The sequence below is a fragment of the Pelodiscus sinensis genome, chromosome 3, assembly GCF_049634645.1.
Source record: "Pelodiscus sinensis isolate JC-2024 chromosome 3, ASM4963464v1, whole genome shotgun sequence".
NCBI classification, from domain to species: domain Eukaryota; kingdom Metazoa; phylum Chordata; order Testudines; family Trionychidae; genus Pelodiscus; species Pelodiscus sinensis.
In genome coordinates this window covers 131469095-131496945 of record NC_134713.1, presented here as the reverse complement: position 1 = coordinate 131496945, position 27851 = coordinate 131469095, and the positions used below count along the sequence as shown (strand labels likewise).

Here is a 27851-nt window from a genome sequence, read left to right as displayed (position 1 = left end):
GCAATGTGACACATTTGTTTAAAAAAAACAAGTTGCTTTAACATTTAAATTTGGGACGGTATTTGTGTTTCATAGAGATAAATTATTAGATTTTTCTGGACCTCATGGGAAATACACGACAAAGTCATTAGAAAACAGTGAACTATGAAAAAGCAAAAGGGCCATTAAAGGGAAAGAAAGAGAAAATCAGCCCCACCTACAGCGGAAGCAAGGAGGACAACTGTCTTGGGGCTTGGCAATTCAAAAGGGCCTGGGATTTTCAGCCACCACTGCTGCCATGTACGCAGTGTATGTCAGGCTTCTCAGAGGGGTGCTGGAGGCGAGGGTCCAGAGAAGAGGGGACGGTTACTGTCCAGATGCCTCTGAGGGCTGGCTGTCTTCAGCCCTACTTCTTCCATCCAAGTCCCCGCCCCTGAATGTACACAATAGGCTGGAAAGAAAACAGAAACGGTCAAAAACAGGGTAAGAGATTCAAAGAATGGAATTCCATTCAATACTAATATTGGTACACCTTAGCTTCTATCTCTGAAAAACTGTCTCATTTCTTTTCAAATAGTGGCTAACAAGACTTTTCAAAAATTCTGGATTATTTTATTGGCATATAAATCTCCTGTTCTCGTCTGATTTATGCTTTCAGATTTATCTGCCTCTAACATTAGCATCAGGATTGATGGAGCAATTTTGTCATTTAAAAGAGAACATGGAAATTACCAGTTATTATTTTGTCCAATAGGGGTCTGCTAAAATAGATGAAAGGACAATAACTAGATCTTTTTCTATTCTACTTTTGCTGAAATATATTTTTTAAATCTATGCAACATCAGTTCATCTCTGAGTAGTTAAATCATACCTGGAAAAATACAGAAGAGAATTTTTGAATATTAAATAACCTGAATATTGTGGAAATAGTTTCCTAGAGCTATTACATGTTTTTTCAGAAGTGCAGTACTAGTGCTTTTAAAAATTTCCAGTCCTGCAGGCCTGCAGATTAATTCTATTCAATAACAATGGATACGTATAATATACATTCTTGTCCTGCAGGACAAATAGAATTTTAGGGCCTCATGATTACTTGTGTGTGTTCAGAAAAACCCTAAACAATAAAAGAAAACAAAAAAACCCACGGCTATAAAACTGTGGTGCCAGTGATGGCACAGAGTGTTGCCATTTTTTTTTACCAAAGTTGTGAATTCATGCTCATTTATTTTCAATGAGAGAAAGTATTAGGCTAAATATTCTCCAGACTCAGGATACGTCTAGACTGCAAAGCTTTTCCAGGGAACATGTCCGCTTTTCCGAAAAAAAGTTGGAAAAGCGGACACATTTTATCAGCATCCCTGTAAACCTCGTTTTACAAGGAAGAAAAGATGTTCCAAAAAAGGTTTTTTTTTCTGAAATTTGGCCCCATGTAGATGGGCCAAATTTTGGAAAAGCCATTTTCGGAAGTAAATTGGAAAAAGAAACGTAATTTGCATACTGCGAATTGCATTTCTTTTTCTGATTTATCTGTGTAGTTTAGTCATAGCCTCAGTGTATACCACCACTTAGTGAAGCAAGTGTCTCATGGACAGCCTCTCTGCCCAGCCATGATTACACAGACTCACTCTACCCCGAACTCTCATGATTCCATTTGCAATCACACAATATCCCTGTGGCAACTGCAACACTGCTTGCTTCCCTGTTTGCCTCCCAGAACCTGCTGCCTGGTTCTGTTTCCTAGCTCAGAGTTTCTGAAGCTCTTCATCTCCATTTACACCACTTTATTGTCTACCCTCTGCTACCAGGTAATTTACCTTTGACTCCTACTTCTTCCCTCTTATATTACTGCTCACAGTCCTCCATGCCATCTCTCACACTTTCAGGCCCTATGTCCCAAGATAGGCTGTTTCCCAATCCAGGCTCCTTGCACATGAAATTCATGTGACTTCAGCCTCAACTTTTCCCACCATCTAGCCTTATTCACATATCTCATCAGCACTAAGCACCAACCATTTTCCCCTTTGTGCTCCTCTGATGCAAGCGCAGGATATTGCTTCCTTCCTCTGCATTTTCTTGCACTTCCCACACCAGTCTGGTGTTTTCCTCTCCCCAGCCCAATCCACCACTATGACATAATCGATTTACAAATGCATTTTTGTAGTTCCTTCCTGTTTAGCTGAAAAATTATTGCGACAATAACTTAGTGTTAAACATTTATGTAGTTAGCTTTCAGTACTTTGTACATTTTCCTAATGCACAGATTACTTCGGCAGTGTGGATTACGTTATGCCATTATGATGACAAAGGTGAGGGTTTTTTTTTTTTTTACAGACTTTTATATCTTTTGATCTCTACAGATCCAGCAATTTTCTAATTTCATTTTAAAAGCACACAGTTGGAGAATTCCCCCAAAGGAGATCTGCATCAACATGAAATTTTGTCTTTCATTTTCTTTTTTGCTTTTACTACAGTGGAACATGGCAGATGGAAACTGTTGTATTGTTTTCTTGTGGTTCTTAATTATAGAAAATCTCACCTTCTTACATAAGATTGCAAATGCTTTAGTTTGGAAAAAAAAAATCCTATTTTTAGCTAGAATACTTAATTAAATTGCTTGTTGCGCTTTTTTAAAAAATTACTTGTTTTATTAGGAATCTCTTGTTGGCTTTTATGGGAAATTTGTGAATTTTTAAAAATTAATCTTCATACTTTTTTTTTTACATAAATTCTTTGCGATAAATTCAATCTTCGTTGTAATTTAGGTTTGAATTAAATTGACTCCAAGTCTTAAAAACAAGTATTCAGATCACATTTCATAATTCCAGTATTTTTTTCAGGATACTTTAAAGATCTCACTTTATATAAGAAATGGTATCTTGATATGAAAGTCAGGAGAAGAATTTTACTTTTGATCTGAGCTCGTTTGTATTCTTAAAATAGGAACAAAAATTACTGCAGAAAGCAACTTACTAAAGAAAATAATTTAGTTCCAGGCATATAAATTGTTTTAAGAGATTTTATTCTGTTAGATTCTAAGGATGAGAATAAGGGAAGGATGTACAATAATCCTCTCATCCTTCCTTATTATTACTCTTATAGTAGTCCATATATCCAGGATGAGATCACTCATCCTACTTTCTTTGGTTTCTTCATCTGAAAATAAATCAAGACTTCTCAAAAACCTTTCCTGAAGAATAGCAAGAAGTATTTATAATTCATTTCTATGTACCTTTTTTACTTCGCGATCTTATAGGCTAAATAACAGATTTCAGGTGCAAATGTAATTAATGTAGGTTGATACAATTTATCTATTTTCAGCCACATGAAGACATATTAATAGAATTTGGGTATTTTACTCTGTGTCCTAAAATCCTTTTAAACAAATCTTAATATGAATCATGTCTAAAGTGTATACCATTTAATTTATGCTGTTTGGAGTCTGGCTTGCTGCTATTAACTCTTAGATGAATATCTGTTGCTTATGGTGCATCTTTACATCAAATATTTTGGCAGGTATATCTCTTTTGCCAAATGCATGTAAACCTAGTTTCCTAAGAGGATACTTATTGCTTTGCTAGCAGCCACATGACAGCATTAACATTCTTTCAGGATGTGCAGTGGGACACTCATTTCCCATCCTACTCTCACCCACTTCTTTGCTTCTTTGCTTCGCTCAAAAGCATAAAATTTATTGAATTCCTGCATTCTTTTGGCTTCTATAATTTCAAGACTGCTTTTTTCTGTGCTTTACAAAATGTGTTCGGTGGAATAGGGGCACACATCAGTAGGAATTTAGTTTATAATTCATGGTTTTAACTTCAGTAAAAATATAGAAAATGTATGTTTGTTCTTGTTCTTTGTTTTAACTTTCACATGGGAGCTCATTTTTTTTCTTGCCTTCATGTTTGAATTATTTTTCCTAACAGTCTTGCTAAGAAAATTTCAACTGACTGTAGAGCTTTAGGAAATGAAGTCATACCTCACCCATCTAATTAGGGACACATGTTCCATAAATCTAGTCAGTTGCTTTTTGATGATTTCCAGTTAGCTCAGAATAGCAATATTTTTTTTCAAAATATTAACTCTTATGATTTTTGAACTATTTTCTAACATGCTATAAATAACTCTCTCCTTGCGTCATCCAAAAATCTGATGGAGTACACATTTTCTTTGACAAATTCTAAGATAACTTTCTGTCAGTTTGACATGCTTCAGTCATGGCTGTCCGGTCTTCAATGACATTTTCCTGTTGCAAAAACAGCTTACAGTTCCAGAAGTACTTTGCTCAGTCTTCTGCACAGATTTGTGCTGTTTTCCAGGAATTACTCAAGTGGCCTTCATAGGAATTCTGAAATTCCTTGGAGACCCTGAAGTTTCCCAGTACTGTGAAACCTATTTTTTATTTTTCTTGATAGGATGCAGCACAGATGCCAAGCATGTTGATGAGAAATCTTCAGCTGCAAATGAAGAAGAACTTTATCCTTTCTGTAGGGAGCCAAGTTACTTTGAAATTCCTACCAAAGAATTCCAACAACCTTCACAAATAGCGGAGAGCACTATTCATGAGATTCCAACAAAAGACACCCAAATCTCCCATGCAGCAGGTGCAGGGCATGCTTCATTTACTATTGAATTTGATGACACCACTCCAGGAAAAGTAACTATCAAAGATCATGTGACAAAATTCACTTCTGATCAACGCCACAAAACAAAGAAGTCTTCTCCTGGTGGTCAGGACCTTCCTGGGCTTCAAACTGTGATGATGGCTGCTGAAAGCAAAGTAGCTGACTGGCTAGCACAAAACAATCCCCCTAGAATGATATGGGAAGCAACAGAGGAGGATTCGAAAAGTATTAAAAGTGATGTTCCAGTTTACTTGAAGAGGCTGAAAGGTAAAGTGAATAATTTCAGCTATACTTATTTCCTAAGGCTTCAGTCTTTCACAGAAGTCATGGTTGGACTGCTATGGTCTTGTGGAGTCCAGTTGAAATGGTTGTTATTCCACATCAGCACAGGAGAACAGGGTAGTAAATTTTTTTTGCAAGGTGGAGTCTTTAAGAAAAGTAAAACAATTAATTTAAATAATCCTACAGTAAGTATACTCACTGTATTTGTGTTAAGTTATTGCACAGCTTCATATGTTCCAAAAGCTCACTCTTGGAAAGGAAAAAAAAAAATGCCTTGGGTAAATGTTACACAATTTATATGCGTATTCATTTGTTTACTAAAGTGGAACCACTCTTGAGAATCAAAACTCAGACTTTAAAACATGTTTCTGCAGTTCTTTCAACAGCAAATATTTTGTTGGAGATTATATACATAAAATTATACTGACTGTAGAGCTTAGGAAATAGTCAATCCTTTTGCTATAATCACATTCATGAGAGGTAAAGATGATGCATATTAATGGTTAGACATGCACCATACAAAAATACTTTGTTTAGCCTATTGATTTGGGACCCTGATTTCAAATTTAAGTCATACACTGATATAAACCAAAATATTTTGTAATAAAATGTCAGTAAAATATTTACAGAAATATTTTTGTCAGCCATAGTTCCAGTTGATTTCAGATTTCAGTTAATTTATTGCAGTCTACAGATCCAATGACAATTCAAATGAAAATAATTCAGTGGTGGATAATAGTTTTTTTTAAAGGAGTAAAAGCTATGTAGGGATTTAATTAAACAGAATTAGTGAAAAATTCTGTTATGATTATTTGCTCGAGAAGTCTGCTGTCATTCAAACTTCAGAAAGAAAACTTGATGACAAACATTTAAGGGTATACAATTTTTTTTAAAATCCAAAAAGCTTAACTTGTATAGTTCTTCATTTCTTAGCTTTGCAACATAAATACACTGATCTGCTTAATCAGTAGGGATTGAATAAATATTCTTTGTCTTATTAATAAAAAAATTTCTTTGAAAGCTGGCATTTCCATACAAGATGTAGAAACAACAATAGACAGTGCTGTTAGTGGAATAATAATAATAATATTGCAGTGTTTTTAAGTGTATAACATCACAGTTACTGCTTACCTGTTTATGACATTGTATTGTATTGGACTCCTAAATATTCATTATAATATTAGACATGTTACTATGAAAAATGGGAAGAACTATTCCCTGTGCAGGCATATGAATCTCTTTTATGGTAGCAAAAACTTGAAGTTTGTTACAAACACACATTTACTGTTCTTACATTTTAATTTGAAAGTGGTACCACGGGAATTTTTTCTGGATTGTGCATAGTGTGACCTACTACTACTGTATCACCGCTGGTCTCTTGCACTCCCCCCCCCCCCCCCCCACCAAGGGGAAATACTTACAATCACTCTGAAAGCTTGACTCTTTGAGTATTATAGTAAACATATTGGTCTCTTTTTCCTGTCTGTCTCCTATTCCTAGCTAAACCTGCTGTGAAATCATGATACAAAATACTGACCTATAAGTTTTATAACTGTATTACTATTGTTATGTTTTGGTAGCACCTAAGATACCTTAGTTTTATACCAGAGCCCCCTGTGCTAGGCACTGTGCAAACACAGTGAAAAGATGGCTCCTGCTTCAGAGTGCTTACAGTCTAAGTTATTTGTGACAGTAGGCTGGGATATCAAGCTTATAACTCCCACAATAATAAGAAACAAGCCATGTAAAAGTACACTTATATCCTAGAGTTAATATTAGAGCAGTGGTTCTCAAAGTGTGGTCCACGGACAAGGTGGGCAGGTGAGCCATGGGCTCAGAGATTCCTCCCATGGCCATCCCTTTGCGAGGCTGAAGCACTAGGTTCCTGCTATGGTGGGAGAAGAGGATGAGCCTCCTGTGCAAGATCTGGCACCCTGTGAAGGAAGCAGCTCTGTGTACTAACCTCCCCCCGCCCCCACTTCCTCCAACTGAGGGGACAGCAGAGCAAGAAACTGCTTGCCTGCAGGTTTTCCCTTCTGTTCCCATAGGCTAGACTAATGGCCAATGGGAACATTTGGGGGGCAGTGCTTGAGATTGGTGGGAGGCACAGAGCCAGGTAAGTACTCCCCTCCATCTATCCGATGCCCAGACCCCACACCTCCATTGCCCTCCTGCACCCTTTCTTCCAACCAGGCCCATACCCCACTCCTTCCTGCACTGATTTTGTTATCATGGGTGGTTGGCGGGTTGTCCGTGGAAAGGTCTGTATTGTGTGGTGTGGGCCATAGGTCAAAAAATTTGACAACCACTTTATTAGAGGTAACAGCAACAGAAGAGCTGAAATGTCATGCCTTTAAGGTGTGTGTGGGGTTTTCTTTGTTGTTGGTTTCATCAGAGCAGGCATTGTCAGATGTTGGTGGAAGCCAATTCTGATGACAAGAGGCAGCAGTGTCTACACTGGCACAACAAAGGCAGGGGAAAAGGAAAAAAAATCTCTCATGGGGTGGAAGTTTTTTGTCGCTAAAATCGGGTGTTTTCCCCAGCATAAGTAACATTGCAAGAGTCAGTTTTTGTCAACAAAACCTTATAGTGTAGACAAAGTCTTGATCAGGGATGGACAATAAGGGTATGTCTACACCTAGTTCTTTTTTCGTAAGAAAAAGGGTGCTGGTGCTCCAGGCTCAAACTTGTTGAGAAAGGGGGCAGGGAGGGAGGAAAACTTTGTTGACGACAACAAAAAAAAAAAACACTGCTGAGGGGCCAAAATGCAGTCGTGGCCCCTTTGAGAGCCAAAACGCCACACTGGGAGATGGAAAAAAGCCCACCTAATGTCCCGAGCAGGTTTCCGTCAGGACATGAGCAGTGCCAGGAAAACAGGTGCCAGTACGCACAGGGGAAAATGCCATTGCTTTACTGTGTGCTGGGAAAATAGGTAATGGTATGCTGTTCCGGGTCGTACCATCAAAAAAAAAAAGCACTGTCTACACCACAGTATAGACTCATGTTATTCCAAAATAACATAATCTGCATCTGCACTACAAGCAGTTATTTTGACATAATGTCAAAATATTGTTGAGCTGGAGGACTTCATACTTTGACTCCTGTAACCCTCATTTTATGAGGAGTAAGGGAAGTAGGAGGAAGAGTGCTCTTTCTTAGACTTCCTGCTATGTACAGAGCACAAAAAGCTGAAACAAGCTATTTTGACTTAAGCTACACAATTGACGTAGCTCAAGTTGCATAGCTTATTTTCTCTTTAGCCCTGCTGTGTAGAGGTGCCCTAAGAGGTCCATGGACTGGATGCATTTTGCCAGGGTTAGCCACTGGCAGACCACCAGAAGCTTTGTTTATTTGCATGTCCAGGTACGGGATGCTTACAGCTCCTGTTGGCCACAGTTCCCCATTCCCAGATAATGGAAGCTGCGGGAAGTGTTGAACCGCATCCAGCCTTTGGGCTACTTATTGTCCACCCCTTGCCTAGATGATGTCTGATAGGTAGATAAGTACTGTGTTTATTGTTTTGTTTTGTTTAGTTACGTTACCTTTGCAATGCTCCTATCTTTTCTGAACAGAGTACCAGAAATTCCAAATTAACTGTGGAAAACAAACTTTTATTTTCCTGTAACATAAATTACCAAACAGCTGGATAACTGTTTCATATTATTATCTAGGTGATACGTCTGTGTCTGGTACAGGAAACAAAAATGAACACTTCATAATCTTTGTAGCATACAAAGTAGCTTAATTTCAAATTTAAATTTTATAATTACTATATTAGTTTTCCAGTATCTCTTATAATTATTTGAATTGGTGTAGTACTAACTGTGTGTTTGATACTGTACAAGAGGAATAGCAAAACAGATACTAATCAGCAGAGTTTCCAATCTAAATGACAGTCTAAGCCCTCTCACCCCGCCCCCCTGGGAGACCCAAAGGAAAAGTCAATGTTTTGGTAACTAATAACACGCCTAGTTTGAAATCTGTACAAAAATAAATTATTTTTTAAAAAAACCTTATGGCTAAAAGAAAATAATCCATGATTTAAAGAGACAGAATATAAACTTATTCTAGAGAATAAGTATACTATATTACTATATACAGGGCTCAACAGATAATACAATCTACTTGCCCGTGGCGAGTAGATTGTAACCCGGAAGAGCCAGGTTCGGGCGATCAGAGCATGCGCAGAACGATCTGCTCATGCGCAGATCGCCAGACAGCACGGCTGGCGAGCAGGGCTCACTGCAGTTCGGCGAGCCCTGACTATATATAATATATAATTGTATAGTTTCATTTCACACAAGACTGCTTTGTAATAAGTTTGGCTTACTGTAGTCGGAGCCAGTCTTAATGTGTCAGTTGCTATGTAATTTTTCACTTAAATTTCTTTTATACAACAATAACAATCAATTTCTCGCTTTTGAAAATCATTTTGAGATTTATGGTTAAAGATCACTGTGTAAATGATACGTCAATTTTAAATACTTCTGGCTCTTTAACAGATGAAGGCAGGAGTGACTGGAGGGAAAATTCATTGTATTTGTGTGAGAGTCTGACAAAGGGTTAGTGCTGATGCTAACTAGACACACTTTTCGGGAAGCTAGTGATTAACTAGATGGAAAGTTATTCTGAAAATGTTTATAAATAATGTTCAAAATCCTAGCTCTCAGCAGGTATTTCCCATTAACAGTTAATTATTACGTAACTATATTCCACATCCTCGTAACCCTTCCTGGAGCTTTTTCATAGTCAAGCTTTGTTTTCTTGTGCAGCCATCATTTGTAATCAGCTGAGTGCATAAATTAACTCACTTTGAGTAGGTGGCTCCTTGGTATAATGAGACCAAGATCCGGTACAGCTGGCATAATATTATCCAGTTCTGTAAACCATCGATTAAGTATTTACACATTTGAAAAAGGCAATTCAAGTACCTCTGTTTCACAGATCAATTTGTAAAAGATTTCATTGTTTGACTGGGGGCAAGCTGAATGCATTAGCTGTAGCTGTAGGAAGCTTGCAGAGTCTGTTATTCAGGGACATCGGGTTTCCAACAGAAAAACAAATATAATTTCCACGTACATTTCCATGTAAGTAATTTGCTTACTTCTTTCCTTGTGTTGTTTTTATTTTGCAGTAATATTTCTTTTCTTTTTTTTATTTGAAGGGAATAAACATGATGATGGGACGCAAAGTGATTCAGAAAATGCTGGTGCACGCAGACATTACAATAAGCGAGCAACACTTGATGAGCATTTAAGGCATCAACATACAGAACAGAAAAAGTCATACCAAAAAGCCTATACTACAGAAAAGCACGAAGAACAGGCTGCTATAAGTCAGACTGCCTTTATGATTGAGTTTTTTGATGAAGACCATCCTCGAAAGAGACGATCTTATTCTTTTTCTCAGAATGTGGGAACTCTTTGCTCAGAAACTTCTTCAGCACCTAATGTGAGAGCTGAGAAAGTGAAAGGTACATCTGGAGACATCAAAGGGGTTTCTTTGCCTTTGCAGACTAGCAAGGTAGTACATGGTATTCAAGCAAAACTATTAAAACAAAAATCAGAAGACCCCTCTGTTGCATTACCTTTCTTACAAACTGCATTGTTAAGAAGTTCAGGAAGCCTTGGACATAGACCAAGCCAGACCCAGGAGATGGACAAAAAGATAAAATGCCAGATTGTTTCTGCTGCTACTGAAAAGGACAATGATGATGACCAAAGTGACAAAGGTACTTACACTATTGAGTTGGAAAATCCCAATTCTGAGGAAATGGAAGCACGTAAAATGATTGACAAGGTAAGAAACTTAAAATACATGTCAGTATGAAAACTGAAATGCAGTGTGTATCTGATGGGAAATACAGAGATGCTACATACTGAAATTATCAGGATTCTATAATCATAATGAGATACTGGTTCACATTAGTATTTGTGTATGGAAAAAGGCACAAGAGGACTTGCAGTGTTTCCCTAAAAAATTCCAAACCATTCCTTAACACAGTTTTAAACACGGCTAGATCCTACTGTTTCAGTCTGCCCTCAGTCTGTGAATTAAAGAGCAACATTTTTAAAATGCTCTGTTTTTGGCAAAGTTACTAAATTTGGATGATCTATATTTAAAAACCCATGTCTCCTTCTGGTTTTCCATACACTGATTAATGTTGTGACTAAGAATAACAAATTATAACACTACTTCATGTTTTCCACAATTGTGAAGTTGGTGTATTCAGTGGATAGCTTGCATTGCAATAATTTCCCCTAAATGTCAGCATCTGTCATGCTCACTCTGTGGAATAAAATTAAGACTATTTTCACCTTTCCTTTATACATATAAACTCGCTGATATGCAACCAGTGATTGCATGGTTCTAGGAACCTCTTCAAGGAAACAGCAGCTCAATTATCAAGATAACTTTACTTTATTAGAAGGGTTTAGACTTCAATATGAAGATAAGAGTAACTTACTGTAAATATTTGGCTAGTTGCTTTTGAACCAGTACTACTTTTGTTACTAATTCTCTGCTTTCCTAAATAATTTATTTGAGAGTTAATCTCTATAGAACAGAGTCTCCAGTTTAGACCCACAGCAGTACCTATTCAGCATACTATGCAGATAATGTATTGCTAATGTCTTCTAAAAAATTACATGATACACTTTAGTCACTTCAATCTGAAGAATTAAAGAGCCTTTTTCCAAGAGCCTTTTTCCAGTTTCCAATAAGCAGATATAGCTAACAAATCTAGCTAAAGAAAAACTGAAAAAAATGTGAAGAACAAGATGATGCTACATCTTTGATTTTAGGGGAAAATGCTGGTATAGTAAATGGGTGGGTCAAATTGGAGATGAGTTTTGAGGTGTTCTTTATCCTTTGTATTTTTCTTAGGGATTTAATGGAATAGTTACTCTTTTTTTTTCTTTTTTTAAGGGGGGGGCTAATATAATATGTTTAAGAGAATTGCTTTTATATGAGTCCCCCAAAAACTTAAGCTGCTTCAGTTGTTTGTTAAAGCAGTTAGCAAAAATTTAAAAGAAAACATTTCAAAAATGGGACAAATAAACATAAAAAACAGCGTATACTTATTTTATGTTAATCGTCACAAACTTATGAATTACTGAACTTGGAGTTGTCTGTCTCCAGTTCTGAATTTGACTCAGAGCAAGTGGCCTGTAACACAAACAGGAAAGGGGGAAAAAAAAACTTGCCTCTTCCACAAAATTTGACATCAAGAAGATTGTTTGTGAGCTAAAATATGTGAAGTGTGATGTCCAGGAAGCAATTAAAAAGTACTAGTGGGAAAAGATACCAAAATTAAAGCAGTCTCTAGAGAAACCTAGAAGAACAATCACAGACATAGATAAAAATTGAAATAAATAGAAAAGAAGAAATAGGAAGAAATATATTTGTAATTCAAATTAGACAAATTAGATTTTCCATTTATAAGTTTCCAAAGAGTCAAATGTGGTCTTATGGGAGGGAAAACAGGAAACATATAGATCTCAGCATATAAATAATAATCTGTAGGAGCTGTGTATTCCTTATTCTTGGAGGGAAGTTTGGTTATCCTCCAGAAACTATCTGGTTTTCTCATCCTCACTAGTTAAACAGATGGCGCAAACACATAATTTCCTCTGCTCTTGGAAACTGTTGTAACAGGGCAGATCTAATAATATATAGGAACTATGTATTGTTCTTCTTTGAGTGATGTCCCTGTGAGTGCTCCACTGTTGGTGATGAGTTGCCCGGAGCTGCAGATTGGAGCCTTGCAAAGTAGTTTCCCCCTTGAGCCGCATATGCGCAGGAGGCATCTCAAGATGCTCCTGCTCGAGTGTGCTAATTGTGCAGCTCAATCCCTCCCTTTCAGTTCCTCTTTAACCACCCTCATCAGTGGCCAGAGCTTCAACATCTCCATGTCAGCCTCTTACCTCACTTAGTATTTCACAATTTATCATTAGATAGATAGTTTTAACAAATCTATAGATAGTTTCCCTTGTTTATTTTACAAAAAAAAAAAATCCCCTCGGAATTTGAACACAGCTTTGCCTGCTTAGTGCCACCACGAACTGGGCTTCTCCCAGCTCTTCCCACATCTCAATAAAGAAATAAAGTGGTAGCATCTCAGAGACAAATGAATATTATGTAGGGCTCCTTCGGCGTTAAAAATGTGAGGAGTGCCGAGAGTCCATCCCGGTGTCGGAAGGCCATTAGCTATGTGTACAGTGTTTGGGGGAAACCCACACGCCACAGAAATGTGACCATTGTTCCTCCCTCATGGCAAGAGCCAGGAAGGACAGAGAGCTCTGCCTCAGAATGGTACTATTGATAAAGCTTTGCAGCCTGCTGAGATGCAGAATGCCTTCCGACCACGGAAAGACTCACCTCAAAAAAGAGCCGCTTCCCCGCTCCCCAGGAAAACTTTAAAAAAGTGAGCCGCACCATCACGCTCTCTTTCCCCCTTCCTCCTCCCCAAGAACTAGCAGGGGAGAGACACAGGGTACCACAGAGACCCCTGCTACCACAGCGGCTGGGAGAGCCTCAGGGCTAGCACCCGGACTGGTGCATGCTTCCTCAGTGCTGGCAGAAGCCAAGAGCACTCTACATCTGCAGCACTTCATGAAAAAACAGCACTGCAAAAAGCCGCGGAGCCACAAGGAGAAGCAGTTCATTCAGTTCAAGCGACACCGGCCCCAACAGTACTGCATGTTCCTACGTCCGTGCCAATAATGCACACTGATCTGCAGCTGAGGTGGGCAGCACCCAAGATGCCGCAGTCAACTGCTGATAACTATAGCGCAGGCATCAGCATTCATGTCTTCCTTCTGCAGGTCTATCACTGGCAATGTCTTCAGCCAGGGGTTCTCCTCACATACTAAAATCTCCGCTGTTGTCTCACCATGATCCTTTACTTGTTGATAGCCAGATGACTGCATTCTCTTCACAGCATGCATCATCGACGGGGGTCACGCTCATATCATTATAGAGCTGGACTACATCAAAGTCTCTGGTACCCACACTGGGCTTACCCACTTGCACCTTACCCACCTCAGTGAGCGCCTTGGGAACACTGGGATCCATATAGACACCAGTCCTCAGTTCACTGTACACCAGCAAGAAGAAGGTTGCCCCCAACCCGATCCCTTTCTCCTATGGAAGACTTGGAGGAGGAAGAGGGTCAAATAACTGACACAGCTCCAGACTCTCACACTCGATGCGTTACCATCAAATAATTCTTCTTCATGACCAGATGACGTGGTCATACCATCTGAAAATTTCCCGACAGACAATCTTAAGCAGTTTCAAGAGTTATTTAAAAGAGTGGCAGTAAGCCAACAAGTCTCCTGCCAAGAAGTGCAGGAGAAACAGCACTGCTTATTAAAAAATCTACACCCTACATTACACAGGAATACTGCCATATCTATAGATGAGGTAATTATGGAAACATCAGATGAACTTTGGAAAACACTTGCATCCAAACTGCCACAGTATAAGTCTGGTAACCAGGACAAGAATTATAAAAAGTTAAATTTCTTCGGCAGAAAAATCAATTCCTCTTCCACAGTCTGAGGATTTCAAATTACTCTGCTCTTTTGGCAAACCACTATTTTGATAACTATTGAAAATTGGGGGGTCTCATGGAGCACCTCCCTGAGTCAAAAAGACCCTGTCCTCAAAGCAATAGTCCATGAGGGTCATACGATCACCTTCACTGCTGTACAAACAGAGTTGGATGTTGCCGATACCGCAATTAGGGCAACAGCTACAGCAGTGGTAATGCACAGGGCATCCTGGCTACAGGCCTCAGGTGTTCCCCATGAACTTCAGTTCAAAGTGGAAGACTTACTATTTGATAAACTGAAGTTGTTTGCAGCTACAACAGTGAACAGTGAGGTGGCAAAGTTTGCGGACTATACCAAACTGCGCAAGGTAGTTAAGACCAAAGCAGACTGTGAAGAACTTAAAAAAATCTCACAAAACTAAGTGATTGGGCAACAAAATGGTAAATGAAATTGAATGTGGATAAATGTAAAGTAATACACATTGGAAAAAATAATCCCAAGTATACATACAATATGATGGGGGCTAATTTAGCTACAACTAATTAGGAAAGAGATCTTGGAGTCCTTGTGGATAGTTCTCTGAAGACGTCCATGTAGTATGAAGTGGCAGTCAAAAAAGCAAATAGGATGTTAGGAATCATTAAAAAAGGGATAGAGAATAAGACAGAATATTTTATTGCCCTTATATAAATCCATAGTATGCCTACATCTTGAATACTGCGTACAGATGTGGTGGTCTCATCTGAAAAAAGATATACTGCCATTAGAAAAGGTTCAGAGAAGGGCAACTAAAATGATTAGGGGTTTGGAACGGGCTCCATCTGAGGAGAGATTAAAGAGACTAGGACTTTTCAGCTTGGAAAAGAGGAAACTAAGGGAGGGATATGATAGAGGTATATAAAATCAGTGGTATGGAGAAAGTGAATAAGGAAAAGTTATTTACTTGTTCCCCCAATATAAGAACTAGGGGCCACCAAACGAAATGAATGGGCAACAGGTTTAAAACAAATAAAAGGAAGTTCTTCACACAGTGCACAGTCAACCTGTAGAACTCCTTATCTGAGGCGATTGTGAAGGCTAGGACTATAACAGGGTTTAAAAAAGAACTAGATAAATTCATGGAGGTTAAATTCATTGATGGCTATTAGCAAGGATCGGTAAGGAAAGGTGTCCCTAGCCTCTGTTTGTCAGAGGGTGGAGATGGATGGCAGAGAGATGGTTTGATCATTACCTGTTTGGTTCACTCCCTCTGGGGCACCTGGCATTGGCCACTGTCGGCAGACAGGATACTGGGCTGAATGAACCTTTGGTCTGACCCAGTATGGCCATTCTTATGTTCTTATGTACAACAGATGAGGTTCTGCACAATAATAAAATTCAAGGACTACACTCCGCACTTTGGACATGTACACCTCACCCTACAAGCAGAAATGATACACCCCTATAACCGCAACAGATATAGGCAATATAATAAATTACCACAGAGGCCCTATGAAGTTACCAGACTGAGGCACAGAGAAGGCACTCCATCCTGGGTTGCCCCTCTACCAATCAAACCCCAAAACAGCAGATTTGAGGATGTGATCGAGGGTCTGCAAGAATTCCCTCTTGATCCAATGCCGATGCAACATGGCCATCTTTTTACCCACCATTTACATAGGATATAGTATCCCATATACTGCTACTCACCACCCCCCAACCTACCCCCTACCCTGTCCCTCTTCAGGGACTCTTCTCATGTGGCCCTACCAAAACAAGATATCAAACACCTGCTCTTGATTGGGGCCATAAAGAAGGTATCTGAGGAATTTCACAGAAGGGGGTTCTACTTGAATTACTTCTTGACAGAGGAAAATATGGGGGGTTGGAGACTGATCCTCAACCTCGACAAACAACAAATTTCAAGATGGTCACACTAACCACAGTTATTCCGGCATTAGATCAAGGGGACTGGTTCTCAGCCTCGACCTGCAAGATGCTTACTTTCATGTCACCATTCATACCTACACTTTACTCTCGGACCAGACCATTATCAATACAAGGTCGTACTTTTTGGCCTTTCATTGGCTCCCCGAGTATTTTCAAAGGTACTAGCAGTAGTTGTTGCATACCTCACACAACAATACGTCATCATTTTTCCATACATCGACGACTTCCTGATAAAAGGGGTGTCACGGGAGGAAACCACCTCTATGAAAAACATAACCAGGGTCGTCGTCAGTCATCTAGGCCTTCTAATCAACTAACAGAAATCAGTGCTGAACCCAGTCCAAGACAGAGTTTATTGACGCTCGCCTAGATTCAATCTCAGCTGGTGCATACTTATCTCAACCACATTTCATAGCTATACAAGACCTTATAAACACAATATCCATGGCCTCTTCTACCATATTCACCTGCTTCTGGTTGATGAGTTACATGGTCCATCATACCTGTCTGCACTTCTGTTGCTTTCAACTCTGCATACATCCCATCTTGCCACTCTTGAAACGAGAGGGTTACCATACTACTGGACATTCTCACATCTCTGTGATGGTGGATGTCAGCAGAGTTTTGTTCCACCTAACCGAGTCCACAGTACAAATTACTACACATGCATCCCTCCTCGCCTGGGGAAGCCGTATGAATGACCAAGTGGTCCAAGGCAAATGGTCTCCACACAAGACATTGCACATCAACCTACTGGAGCTGAGGGCAGTAAGAAATTCTTGTGCACATTTCGTGCCCAGAATTCTCAGTCATACACTCCAAATCCTGACATACAACGTCTCCACAATGTTTTATATAAACAGACAAGGAGGCGCCCACTCCTACTTCCTACGTGCGGAAGCAATCTGCCTATGGAACTGATGCATCCGCAACCAGGTCTCATACATAGCAACTTACCTACCTGGAGCCAGCAACACCAAGGTGGACTCCCTGAGCCGCAACTTCACTGTAGACCACGAATTGGAATTACATAAAGAGGTCACCAACTCAATATTCGACCAAATAGGATGGCCATCAATAGACCTCTTTGCTTCTCCCCAGAACAGCAAATGCTCCCGATTCTGCTCCCACGCGGGTCTCGGCAAACACTCCCTGGGGGATGCATTTCTGATCCAATGGACAGCTCCTCTGCCTTATCCTTTTCCCCCCATACCTCTTATTCCCAGAGTCCAACACAAGATCTGCACGGATGGGGTTCATGTCATCCTGATAGCTCCTTCATGGTCATGCCAGACTTGGTATCCATACCTGCACAAGCTAGCAGTTCAACCTCCCTACCCATTGCCACGTTGAGGAGACCACCTCTCTCAGAACAAGGGGAAGATGCTGCACCCAAAACTGCATACTCTACAGGCATGGCTTTTCTCTGGTTCATGGAAGTAGAAGACTGATGTTCTCAGCAGGTGAATAATGTTCTCCTTCATAGCAGGAGACCATCTACATGAAAGACTTAACCATGCCCATTTTTGCAGGTTTCTCAGTGGTGCCAGAGAGCCAAAATAGACCCTCGGACGTCCCTATTTAACACCATCCTGGACTACATGCTAGATCTTAAGACTTTTATTCTCTTCTCTTAGGGTCCACCTTTTTGCAATAACAGCTTTTCATGCCTCTGTGGATGGTTTCCCCATATTGGCTCATTCTGTAACAAAAAGATTTCTTAGGGGCCTCCACAACATATACCTGCCTCACAGGACGGCTTTGGAGGATAGGGTCATAATTCAAAATGATCTGAATAAATTGGAGAAATGGTCTGAGGTAAACAGGATAAAGTTTAATAAAGACAAATGCAAAGTGCTCCACTTAGGAAGAAACAATCAGTTTCACACATACAGAATGGGAAGCGACTGTCTAGGAAGGAGTATGGCAGAAAGGGATCTAGGGGTTATAGTGGACCACAAGCTGAATATGAGTCAGCGGTGTGGTGCTGTTGCAAAAAAAGCAAACATGATTCTTGGATGCATTAACAGGTGTGTTGTGAGCAAGACACGAAAAGTCCTTCTTCTGCTCTACTCTGCACTGGTTAGGCCTCAGTTGGAGAATTGTGTCCAGTTCTGGGCACCGCATTTCAAGAAGGATGTGGAGAAATTGGAGAGGGTCCAGAGAAGAGCAACGATAATGATTAAAGGCCTAGAGAACATGACCTATGAAGAAAGGCTGAAAGAATTGGGTTTGTTTAGTTTAGAAAAGAGAAGATTGAGGGGGGACATGATAGCAGTTTTCAGGTATCTAAAAGGGTGTCATGAGGAGGGAGAAAACTTGTTCATCTTGGCCTCTGAGGATAGAACAAGAAGCAATGGGCTTAAACTGCAGCAAGGGAGGTTTAGGTTTGACGTTAGGAAAAAGTTCCTAACTGTCAGGGTGGTTAAACACTGGAATAAATTGCCCTGGAGATATTTAAAAGTAGGTTAGATAAATGTCTGTCAGGGATGGTCTAGACAGTACTTGGTCCTGCCTATGAGGGCAGGGGACTGGACTCCATGACCTGTTGAGGTCCCTTCCAGGCAGGGGCTGCCTGTGAGTATAGGCCGACTCGGCCGTCGCCTAGGGCGCCGCCTTAAATGGGGCGCCTAATGATGACGTCAACCCATTGACGGCCGTGCAGGTGAGGGTGCCGATCGTGCGTTCCGTCTGAGGCGCCAGCTGCCGCAGCCCGCCTCAGACCACCTCTGCTTCCAATCCTAGTATTTTATAATTCTATGATATAGTCACAATCTTTCCCTGACACACACAAACCTCTTCTGTTTCTGTTCATATTCTGCCATATGTAGCTATTTTGATAAGGTCTCTCCTAATTATTCTGTCTTGTAATTTAAATTTGTTACCTCTGAAAATATATATTTTTTTACATAAGGATTCTGCAGTGTCCATGTTGATGAGGATTGTTTCTGCTCACCGCTCACTGGGAATAGACTTGGATGATTTTTTTAAATGAGCAGAAACTGAATTTTTCATCCACTAAAATTTTCTTTTCGATTTCCTGTATACCAGCTCCAAAAATTAATTAGATTTGTATTAAGGATATTAAAGACTAGTCAGTCAACTAGTTGATTTCCCCCACCCTCTCCCGCCCATGCTGCCTCTATCAGAGGCTGGGGGGGGGTGGGAAGAGGCGATACTTCAAAGGGCAGCGCCGCACAGCTGATCCCAGGTCAGCTGTGTGGCACTGCCTGGGCGGTGTTTCAAAGGGCAGCACTGCCTGGAGCCTGGGGTCAGCTGGGGAGTCCCCTCCTGACCCCGGGTTCCACATGGCATTTCAAATCAGCAGCGCAACATTGAGCCTTGGGTCAGTGGGGGACTCTGTCTCCCGCTGGCCCTGGGCTCCATGAGTGCCCTTCTGCTTTGAAATGCATAAGAGCCCTTGCCGGGGACTCTTGTACATTTCAAAGCTGGTACGCTGTGTGCAGCCCGGAGCCAGCAGTGGCTCTTGTACATTTCAAGGGTGAAATGTGGAAGTCCCTATTGGCTAATCAAGTAGTTGATGGAAGTTCTATCGACTACTCGACTAATAAATTAACCACAATTTAACATTCTGAATTTGTATTAGTTTTTCCTCACACTGAAAATCCACTGATAAGTAGTTATTCTCTTGTCTGTAGTTATTTAGAACAGGAAGGTCTACTGCTCTCTCAGGCTACATCCACATGACAGCACTAAACTTGAAATAAGCTATGCAATTCGAGCTGCGCTGATTGCATAGCTTAAGTCGAAATAGCTTATTTAAAATTTGGGCACGTCAACACAGTACTTATTTCAAAATAGAGCATTCTTCCTCTGACTTCTCTTACTCCTTAATACAATGAGGTTTACAGAAGTCAGAGTAACAAGCCCATTATTTCGAATTTATTTTGAAATAACAGGTATGCTATGTAGACGTGCAATACATTATTTCAGAATAACTGACATTATTCCAAAATAATGCTGCTGCGTAGACGTACCCTAATTTATCAAACTAAGTTTTAGAAAGAGACTCTGTTCTGAGTTCAGTATTAACTCTGGCTCCTGCCAAATATTCAACTCAATTAGAGATATTCTTCATATAAAACTTTAAACAGAGGACCATTTTATTTATTTATACCCAAGCCAATGGGATTTCTCTCTCTCTCTCATATTCATCTCATGCTGTCAAAAAGTGGCTCATGACCATGAGTGCCTATTTCGGGGCGACTATCAAAAATAGGGCACTCACCCTGAATTGATGGTGTGTTCTATAATTAGATTTTACCACGCCAGAAACAAATGTCAACTCCTGTATAACTGTAACAATCTTTTCATGCAGTCAGACAGTCCACTCAGCCTCTCCAGTCTACCTTGCCACCCAGACAATCTGGACTTCCAGATAAGTGATCACTTACACCAAAAATCACACCATCTTCCAGTTGCTTCCAATATCAAGAGACCAGTCACTTACCCCAGATCAGTTAGTACTCTTAAACCAAAACCACCCCATGTAGCTAATCCTGTATTAAACTATCTAAAGGTTTATTAACTAGAAAAAAGAAATGAGCATTGTTTAGAGGTAATGCAAACATATACATTAAAATTAGTTACCATCTAAATCATAAGTGTGTCAAATCAGAATGGATTTGTTAGGGCAAACACAGGAGTAACCTATGAGGAGCTCTACCTCAGTCTAAAGTTTCTGGTCCTTTCTGAGTTCAGACAGCCAAGAGAGAGATGGAAAATCTTCCTGTGATTTGGGCGTTGCCTACACTACCAAGTTTTGTTGAAAAAACTTATTGACACCCAAAATCGTCAAAACAAAAATTAACAGTGTGATTACATTTGTAAAGCCTGTAATTCCAAGAATATCCACTTTATACCCACCAGTTATTTTTGCAGATATGGATGTGGATGCAGATACCAAATTTGTATCTAGAACCCTGCCAATTTGCAGATAACTATGGGCATCTGTGGATATGGATATCCACAGCTCAGTTTTTCCAAAAAGAAATACAAATTTTGTATCCGTACAGGGCTTAACATACTTGCTCCCTTTGTCGATATTAGGGGCACCATCATAAGTAATGTGAGCAATGCATTGTAGGTATGTATCCCACAGTACATTGTTGTGGGAGGATAAGCTCTTTTGCATGCTGCATTTCTAAGGTTTGATAGGGCTGTTTACCTTCGTATTGCAGTATTCCTTGATGGCCCATTTCATTTTGATAGTCCTTCTGGACAAGCAGGGAGGACCTAACCTGAGTTCACAAATACAGGGCAAACATTTTCAAAGTTATAAAGCAACACTTTATATGTATTTATTTAAAGTTTATTTAACTTATTTTCTGATAGCATAGAATACAGGCTTTACAAGTAACATTAATGCATGCAACACAGGGCTGGGCAAAATATGGCCAGGGGGCCAGATCCGGCCTGTGTAGCACTTTTATCTGGCCCACGGACTGCATCTGGCTGCTTTCTATTTATATGTGGCAGTTCATGCTACTGAATTTCCAGGTGGTGGCTCAGGCAGCTAGTTCCTATTTAAATGGCTCATGGCTCCCAGTCGCAGGGCTACCCCAGCATGAGCCAGAGCCACAAGCCCTTTAAATAGCCACAGCAACACTGCGTGGTTGCCAGGTAACGTAATAGAGGCAAGACCAAGAGCCTTTGCTGTGTTTTTAATTCAAATCCTCCAGCCTCAGACAACTTTGAGGGGAGGCTAGTCCTCATCCCTGCCCCTTCTGGAGGTAGAGCCAGCTTATGACCTTATATCAAAATTCATTAAGTAGCCCCCCGTGAAAATTATTGTCCACCCTGATGCAACAATTTACCAACATTTTATAGAGTCTAAACACTTAATACATTCTTATAAAACTAATACCGATTTTCAGCAAAACTAACGTACAAGTGAACTGGTCTGGTCTCTAGCTATGAGTTTAGATCTTAACTCATGCCAGCTGCTTGGGGAAGAGCTTGCATCTGGCATGAGATCTTGAATGGAAGAAAATAAGCTCTTTTCCAAACAAGTAGTTTCAAACAAACAAGACTCTTCTTAGCAGGGTAATATTTTTAACTCCCCATCTTATTACCAGAGTGCAAAACACCATAAAAAACTCTATTCAGGATCTCGAGCTGATCCAGGACGTGATTTTTAATATTACAGTCTGCCATACTTTCTTGATCACTAAACAAAATAATGACATTTGTTTCTCTGTTGCTGATCTCTTCCAGTAGATGTTCCATGTGACATTGTATGTATGCAAAAGCGTTTTTCTGCCCTCATTTTCACAATTACCTTCCACATATTCACAGAAGACGTGAAATAGCAGATGTAACCTTCTCTAAATAATGGAATGAAATGTTTCATCAGAAAAAACGGTTCTGTGGGGGGGGGGAGAAAGGAGGAGAGGGTCTCTGGTGGTGCTCCACAGTAGGTGTAGGTGCGTCCCAGCACCTCAGAGTAGATTTTTGATAGCAGTGCATTGGGGCCGCACATGCGCGGCCACCCTCCCTTCAGTTCCTTTATACCGTCCCTGGCTTTAGACGAACCTCCACAGTGCTCCTCGTTCCTCAGCTATTCTGAAGATAATTAGATAGATTAGTTTATTCCAAGTTCTTCTCCCTAGTAGTTGTTAGTATTAAAAAACCCACCGTTCACCTCAGTAGGCTCCCTTGGCCACTCAATAATATCGCCACGAGATGGGCTCACCTGGCTTCAAATGCTGTGCAGACTGCAGTGACACTGTGCCAGCCTCAGATGGCCACAACAAGCGTGTTAAGTGCCAATGGGACTGTCCACACTCCGCCAGATTAAAAGCACGCACATGGTGGGACAGAGACCTCTGCTTGAAAATGATACTAACAGGCAAGGACAAACACCATTCCTCAGATCCTGGCTCCAGGCAGACCATCAAGGACAAAGGACATAAACCACCTTAATCCCCAAAGAAATGGGCCACCTCACTACCGCAAAATCCGCGCTCACCAAAACGGCGCTCAATTGAGAGGCAGTCAGCTAACGCTGACAAGCCTCACCTCAGTACTTGTGACAGACTAGGTACCTCAGCTGTGCCCCAACTTCATCATAAAAGCGCCACACATGTGCCCAACCAAAGGCAATAGGCCACACCATACCTGCCTACGAAGCTTGGCACTGAGCACAGTGTCAACTATCACCACACCAAGTACAGTGGCGCTCCAAGCAGTTGTCACGGCACTGCAGCAGCTGACAGGGCACACCACACCTCCTCTCCCCTCCCACCCATAACAACTCTTCATGCTGCATGCTGTGCTCCTCTGATGCTGCAGGTGCTATCATCCCATTTAGCAACAGCACTTTCGGCACCTCGCACTCCTACCATTAGCTAAAGGGAGCACAGAGACCTGGCGATCTCTTCTACCCTAAATTCTCCATTTTTTAATAATGACAGACAACTTCAGTCACCACTATCGGATTACACAGTGTCACCCTCCCCTCTCTCAATGGATGGGGATGATGACTTAGTGGTTTTCTCACCGCAACCATCTCCACGTACAGAGGCATTGGGACTGTCTCACCAGAGCAGCCATGGCTCCCTGGGCAACCATATCCATGGATGCCATGACCAATCCCCCCCCCCCCCCCATGGAAGTTGTGGAACCCATGGCCTCAACAACACAAGAAGAGAACACACAAAATGAAGCACACGGCAAAAGCTCTCTTCACCCGACCCAATCCCTTCAAATGGGGAGGGAGCAGAATGAAATTGATGAACATCATTCCCCAAATTAGGGTTCGGGGTAATACTTGACACAAACTCACCGTCCGGTACAGACAAGGCCATCATGCCACCGTCCACAACAACCACCAAGAATTTCTCTTGTCAGAACCTGTTTAAGAGAGTTGCTACTGATTTGAACATTCCTATGGAAGAAGTGCTGGGTGCGCAACACAAACTCACAAATACCCTCCAGGCGACACCTTCTGCAAAAATTGCCTTGCCAATTAACTCGGCCATACTCGAACCTGCCAAAACTTTGTGGCAAAGACCTGCCTCAATCCCACCTATCTGAAAAAAGGCAGACTGCAAGTATTATGTCCCACGTAAGGGCTCAGAATTTCTGTTCACTCACCCACCACGGAAATCACTGGTAGTGGATGCGGTCAGCAGAGGAATAAGCAACAAAACCGTTCCACACCGTCTGACAAGGACAATAAGAGACTTGACTCACTTGGGAAGAAAGTGTATGCATCAGCTACGCTACAAATGAGAGTAGCTAACTACGTTGCACTTCTCAGCAAATACGATTTCAATAATTATGCAAAGCTCAATGCCTTTATTGATGATATACCAGACAATAAAAAAGTGCAATTCAGGGTGATTTGTCTCAGAGGGCCAGGCAATATCACGCACAGCCCTTCAGGCTGCCTTGGACGCAGCTGATACGGCTACAAGAACAATAGCCCCGGCAGTTGTCATAGCAAGAACCAGACACGACTCCTACCGCTGTACTCACCTGGTCCAACTCTGTTTCCAGTCACTAGGACTTCTGATAAATGAGAGCAAATCAGTGCTCACACCCACTCAGTCCATACAATTCATCGAGGTTCATCTCAGCTCCACCATTGCTATGGCCTGTCTACCTACCGACAGATTCCTCAGGATCAGCCAACTACCGCATTCATTCTACATTAGTGGTCCACAACTGTTCGTGGCTGCCGGGCGCCCAGGGGCAGCGCCGCTCATGTGCCGGGCGTCCGGGGGTGGGGGCCTCGCATGTGCTGCACGCCTGGGGGTGGGGGCCTCCCACGTGCCCTGAGCCCAGGGCCGGCACCACGCATGTGTCGTGTGCCCGGTGCAGGCGCCGCCCACGTGCCATGGGCCAGCATGCCTATTTATGGGGTGTGTTCAGGGATGGCTCAGACTCACCAACAAACCCAATATCCACCTGATGACCACCCGCTCCCAGATGTGGTAAAGAGCTCAAAGTCGTAGTAAAGAGCTACAATGGTGGACAAAACCATACACCAACCTCTACAGGGCCATACCTTTTCAAAATCCAGAACCCACAGTTATCACCACAGATGTGTGTCTCACTGGGCGGGGAGTGCACATGAAAGGACTCACAACCCATGGCCTATGGACCACAGCAGAGAGGACATTACACATCAATGTCCTTGAACTCAGGGCTGTATGGCTTCCTTCCCCACATCACTGGAACCCATGTCAGAATATATATGGACAAAACGGCCTCTATGTTTTATATAAACAAGCAGGGAGGGGCACGACCACAGGCTCTTTGCAAGGAAGCCATAACACTATGGTGCCTCACCCACGACATCTCCATAAGCATGTGCCACCTCCTAGGTGTCCTAAACACAACAGCGGAGTCCTACCCCAAGACCATGAGTGGGAAATGGACAGCTCAGTTCTGAGGGACATATTCACGAGATGGGGAAAACCACACATACTTATTTGCCACCAAAGCGAACAAGAAATGCCCACTGTACTGCTCCAGAGTGGGCATGGGGAAGCACTTCCTTGGAGATGCTCTCATCCTGAAATGGGACACGCGCTTGCTCTACGCGACCCCTCCCCCCCAATAAAAATATGGAGGGACAAAGTGAGAGTGATCCTAATAGCACCTTGCTGGCCTTGACAACCATGGTTTCCCCTCCTAAACAGAATGCCCCAACATCATCCAACCACACTTCCGCACTGCCCAACCATACTATCCCAATCAGGGTCCGCTACTTCTCACCCTCAATTTCCAACTCTTCACCTCAAAGCATGGTTCCTCGATGGTTCACAGGCATAGAACTCCAATGTTCACGACACGTGCAAAATGTCCTCTTACACATCAGGGCCCCTAAAAAAAGAAGGACATATATTAACAAGTGGACTCATTTTACATATTGGGCAGCCTCCCATAATATATCACCGTAGGATGCCCCACTCCCTACAATCCTAGATTATCTACTGCAGTAGTCCCCAACCTTTTGTGGTCAGTAGCACATTCATGTTTTCAGAAGTGTGTGGCAAGCACCAACAATTTTTCAAGGCTTATTTTGTATTTGTACTTTAAATAATATTAAAAACATCATATTTAATATTATATAATATATGAATTCAAAAGATGATAAAGATTATTTTACATGTAAAAAGTATTAATTAAATTATTTGGCAATTATTTGCCCCCCCCCCCCCTTTTGGAAGAAAAAATAGAAAAAGGTGTCAAATGCGCAAATTGAAGGCTAGTTTCATATTAAATGTGAATTGGGTAAATTTGATAGAAACTTAATTTAGTTGGATAATTTTTATTTTAATTATATTGTAATTCATTGTAATTCATTTTTTTTTAAATTCTGCATTAAGAAAAAGGGGGGGATGTCCAAATGTTAAGCAAAAAAAGCACCCTCCCCCAAAAAAATCATGGGATCTTTAAATTTCTCACTCCCCATCCCCACCATGTCCCCACCATCTGCTGTCATATCTCCTCCCCTTGCTCCCCCAGACTGGCATCATGGCGCCCACCGGCACCACGTTGGGGACCCCGATCTACTACATCTGAAGCAATCACAGCTTTCCCTGAGCTCGATCAGACTCCATCTGGCAGCAGTAACAACCTCCCGTATGCCAGTTGATGACACCACAGTATTTGCGCATTCTGTAACTAAGCACTTCCTAAAATGCCTATAGGCCCTATACCCCGACATTAATGCTCCTCGGGAACAATGGGACCCACACCTGGTACTGACGACGCTTACAAAACCTCCATTCCAACCAATGGCCACATGCTCCCTACTCCAACTAACCCTAAAGACAGCATTCCTCACTGCAATAACATCGGCACGTAGAGTGGGTGAGATGGCCGCCCTAATGGCTGACCCGCCATTTGCCATCTTTTTTAGGGATAAAGTCTCGCTACAACCGCACCCCAAGTTCTTACCAAAGGTGTGCTCCCCCATTCACCTAAACCAAACGATACACGTACCTGTATTCTTCCAACAGCCTCCTGCTAGCACCTTCAAGGCACAGATGCATACCCTTGATGTCAGAAAGGTGCTCTCCTCTTTTCTCCACAGAACAAATCCCTTCTGAGTGTCTCTACGACTCTTCGTTTTCATTGCAGATCGCAATAAGGGAAGTCACATATCACAAAGAATATCTCACTGGATTTCCAACTGCATCACCCTATGTTACTCGCTCAACCATTTACCACCACCTACCTCAGTCCTGGCACACTCAACTAGAGCGGTCGTCACCTTGGTTTCTTACCTTAGGAAGGTTCCCATCAATGACATATACGCAGCTGCTATATGGGGATCAGAACACACCTTCGGAAAGCGCTATGCACTTTCCTCCGGACCTCTCCACTACACAAGAGTAGCAATAGCCATACTGCAAACAGCTTATCTACCTGATTCAGGGACGTCTCTCTGGAAGAAGAGGAGGTTACTCGTTTTCCTATAACTGACGTTCTTCGAGATGAG

The 27851-nt window shown here is 41.5% G+C and overlaps 1 protein-coding gene and 1 long non-coding RNA gene across 16 annotated transcripts in view; one reads left to right on the top strand and one right to left on the bottom strand.

Annotated features, from left to right (window-relative positions):
* Nucleotides 1-27851, top strand: part of CEP170 (centrosomal protein 170) — a 176662-nt gene that overhangs the window by 81575 nt on the left and 67236 nt on the right. For 13 of the 14 annotated variants that reach the window (XM_075924848.1, XM_075924849.1, XM_075924846.1 and 10 more), the window contains exons 8-9: nt 4395-4871; nt 10051-10685. In XM_075924848.1, the coding sequence (XP_075780963.1) occupies nt 4395-4871; nt 10051-10685 (1112 nt within the window). The remainder of the gene's footprint in view (nt 1-4394; nt 4872-10050; nt 10686-27851) is intronic. The other variant, XM_075924860.1, reaches the window with a different exon arrangement.
* On the bottom strand, nt 298-26228 carry LOC142827980 (uncharacterized). Of its 2 annotated transcripts, none has more exons than XR_012902827.1 (3): nt 26141-26228; nt 21561-21633; nt 298-430 (listed from the first exon to the last, which is right to left on the bottom strand). It is a non-coding gene; the product is annotated as an uncharacterized LOC142827980 (long non-coding RNA). The 2 variants fall into 2 exon arrangements; XR_012902828.1 differs by having other exon boundaries at nt 26120-26226.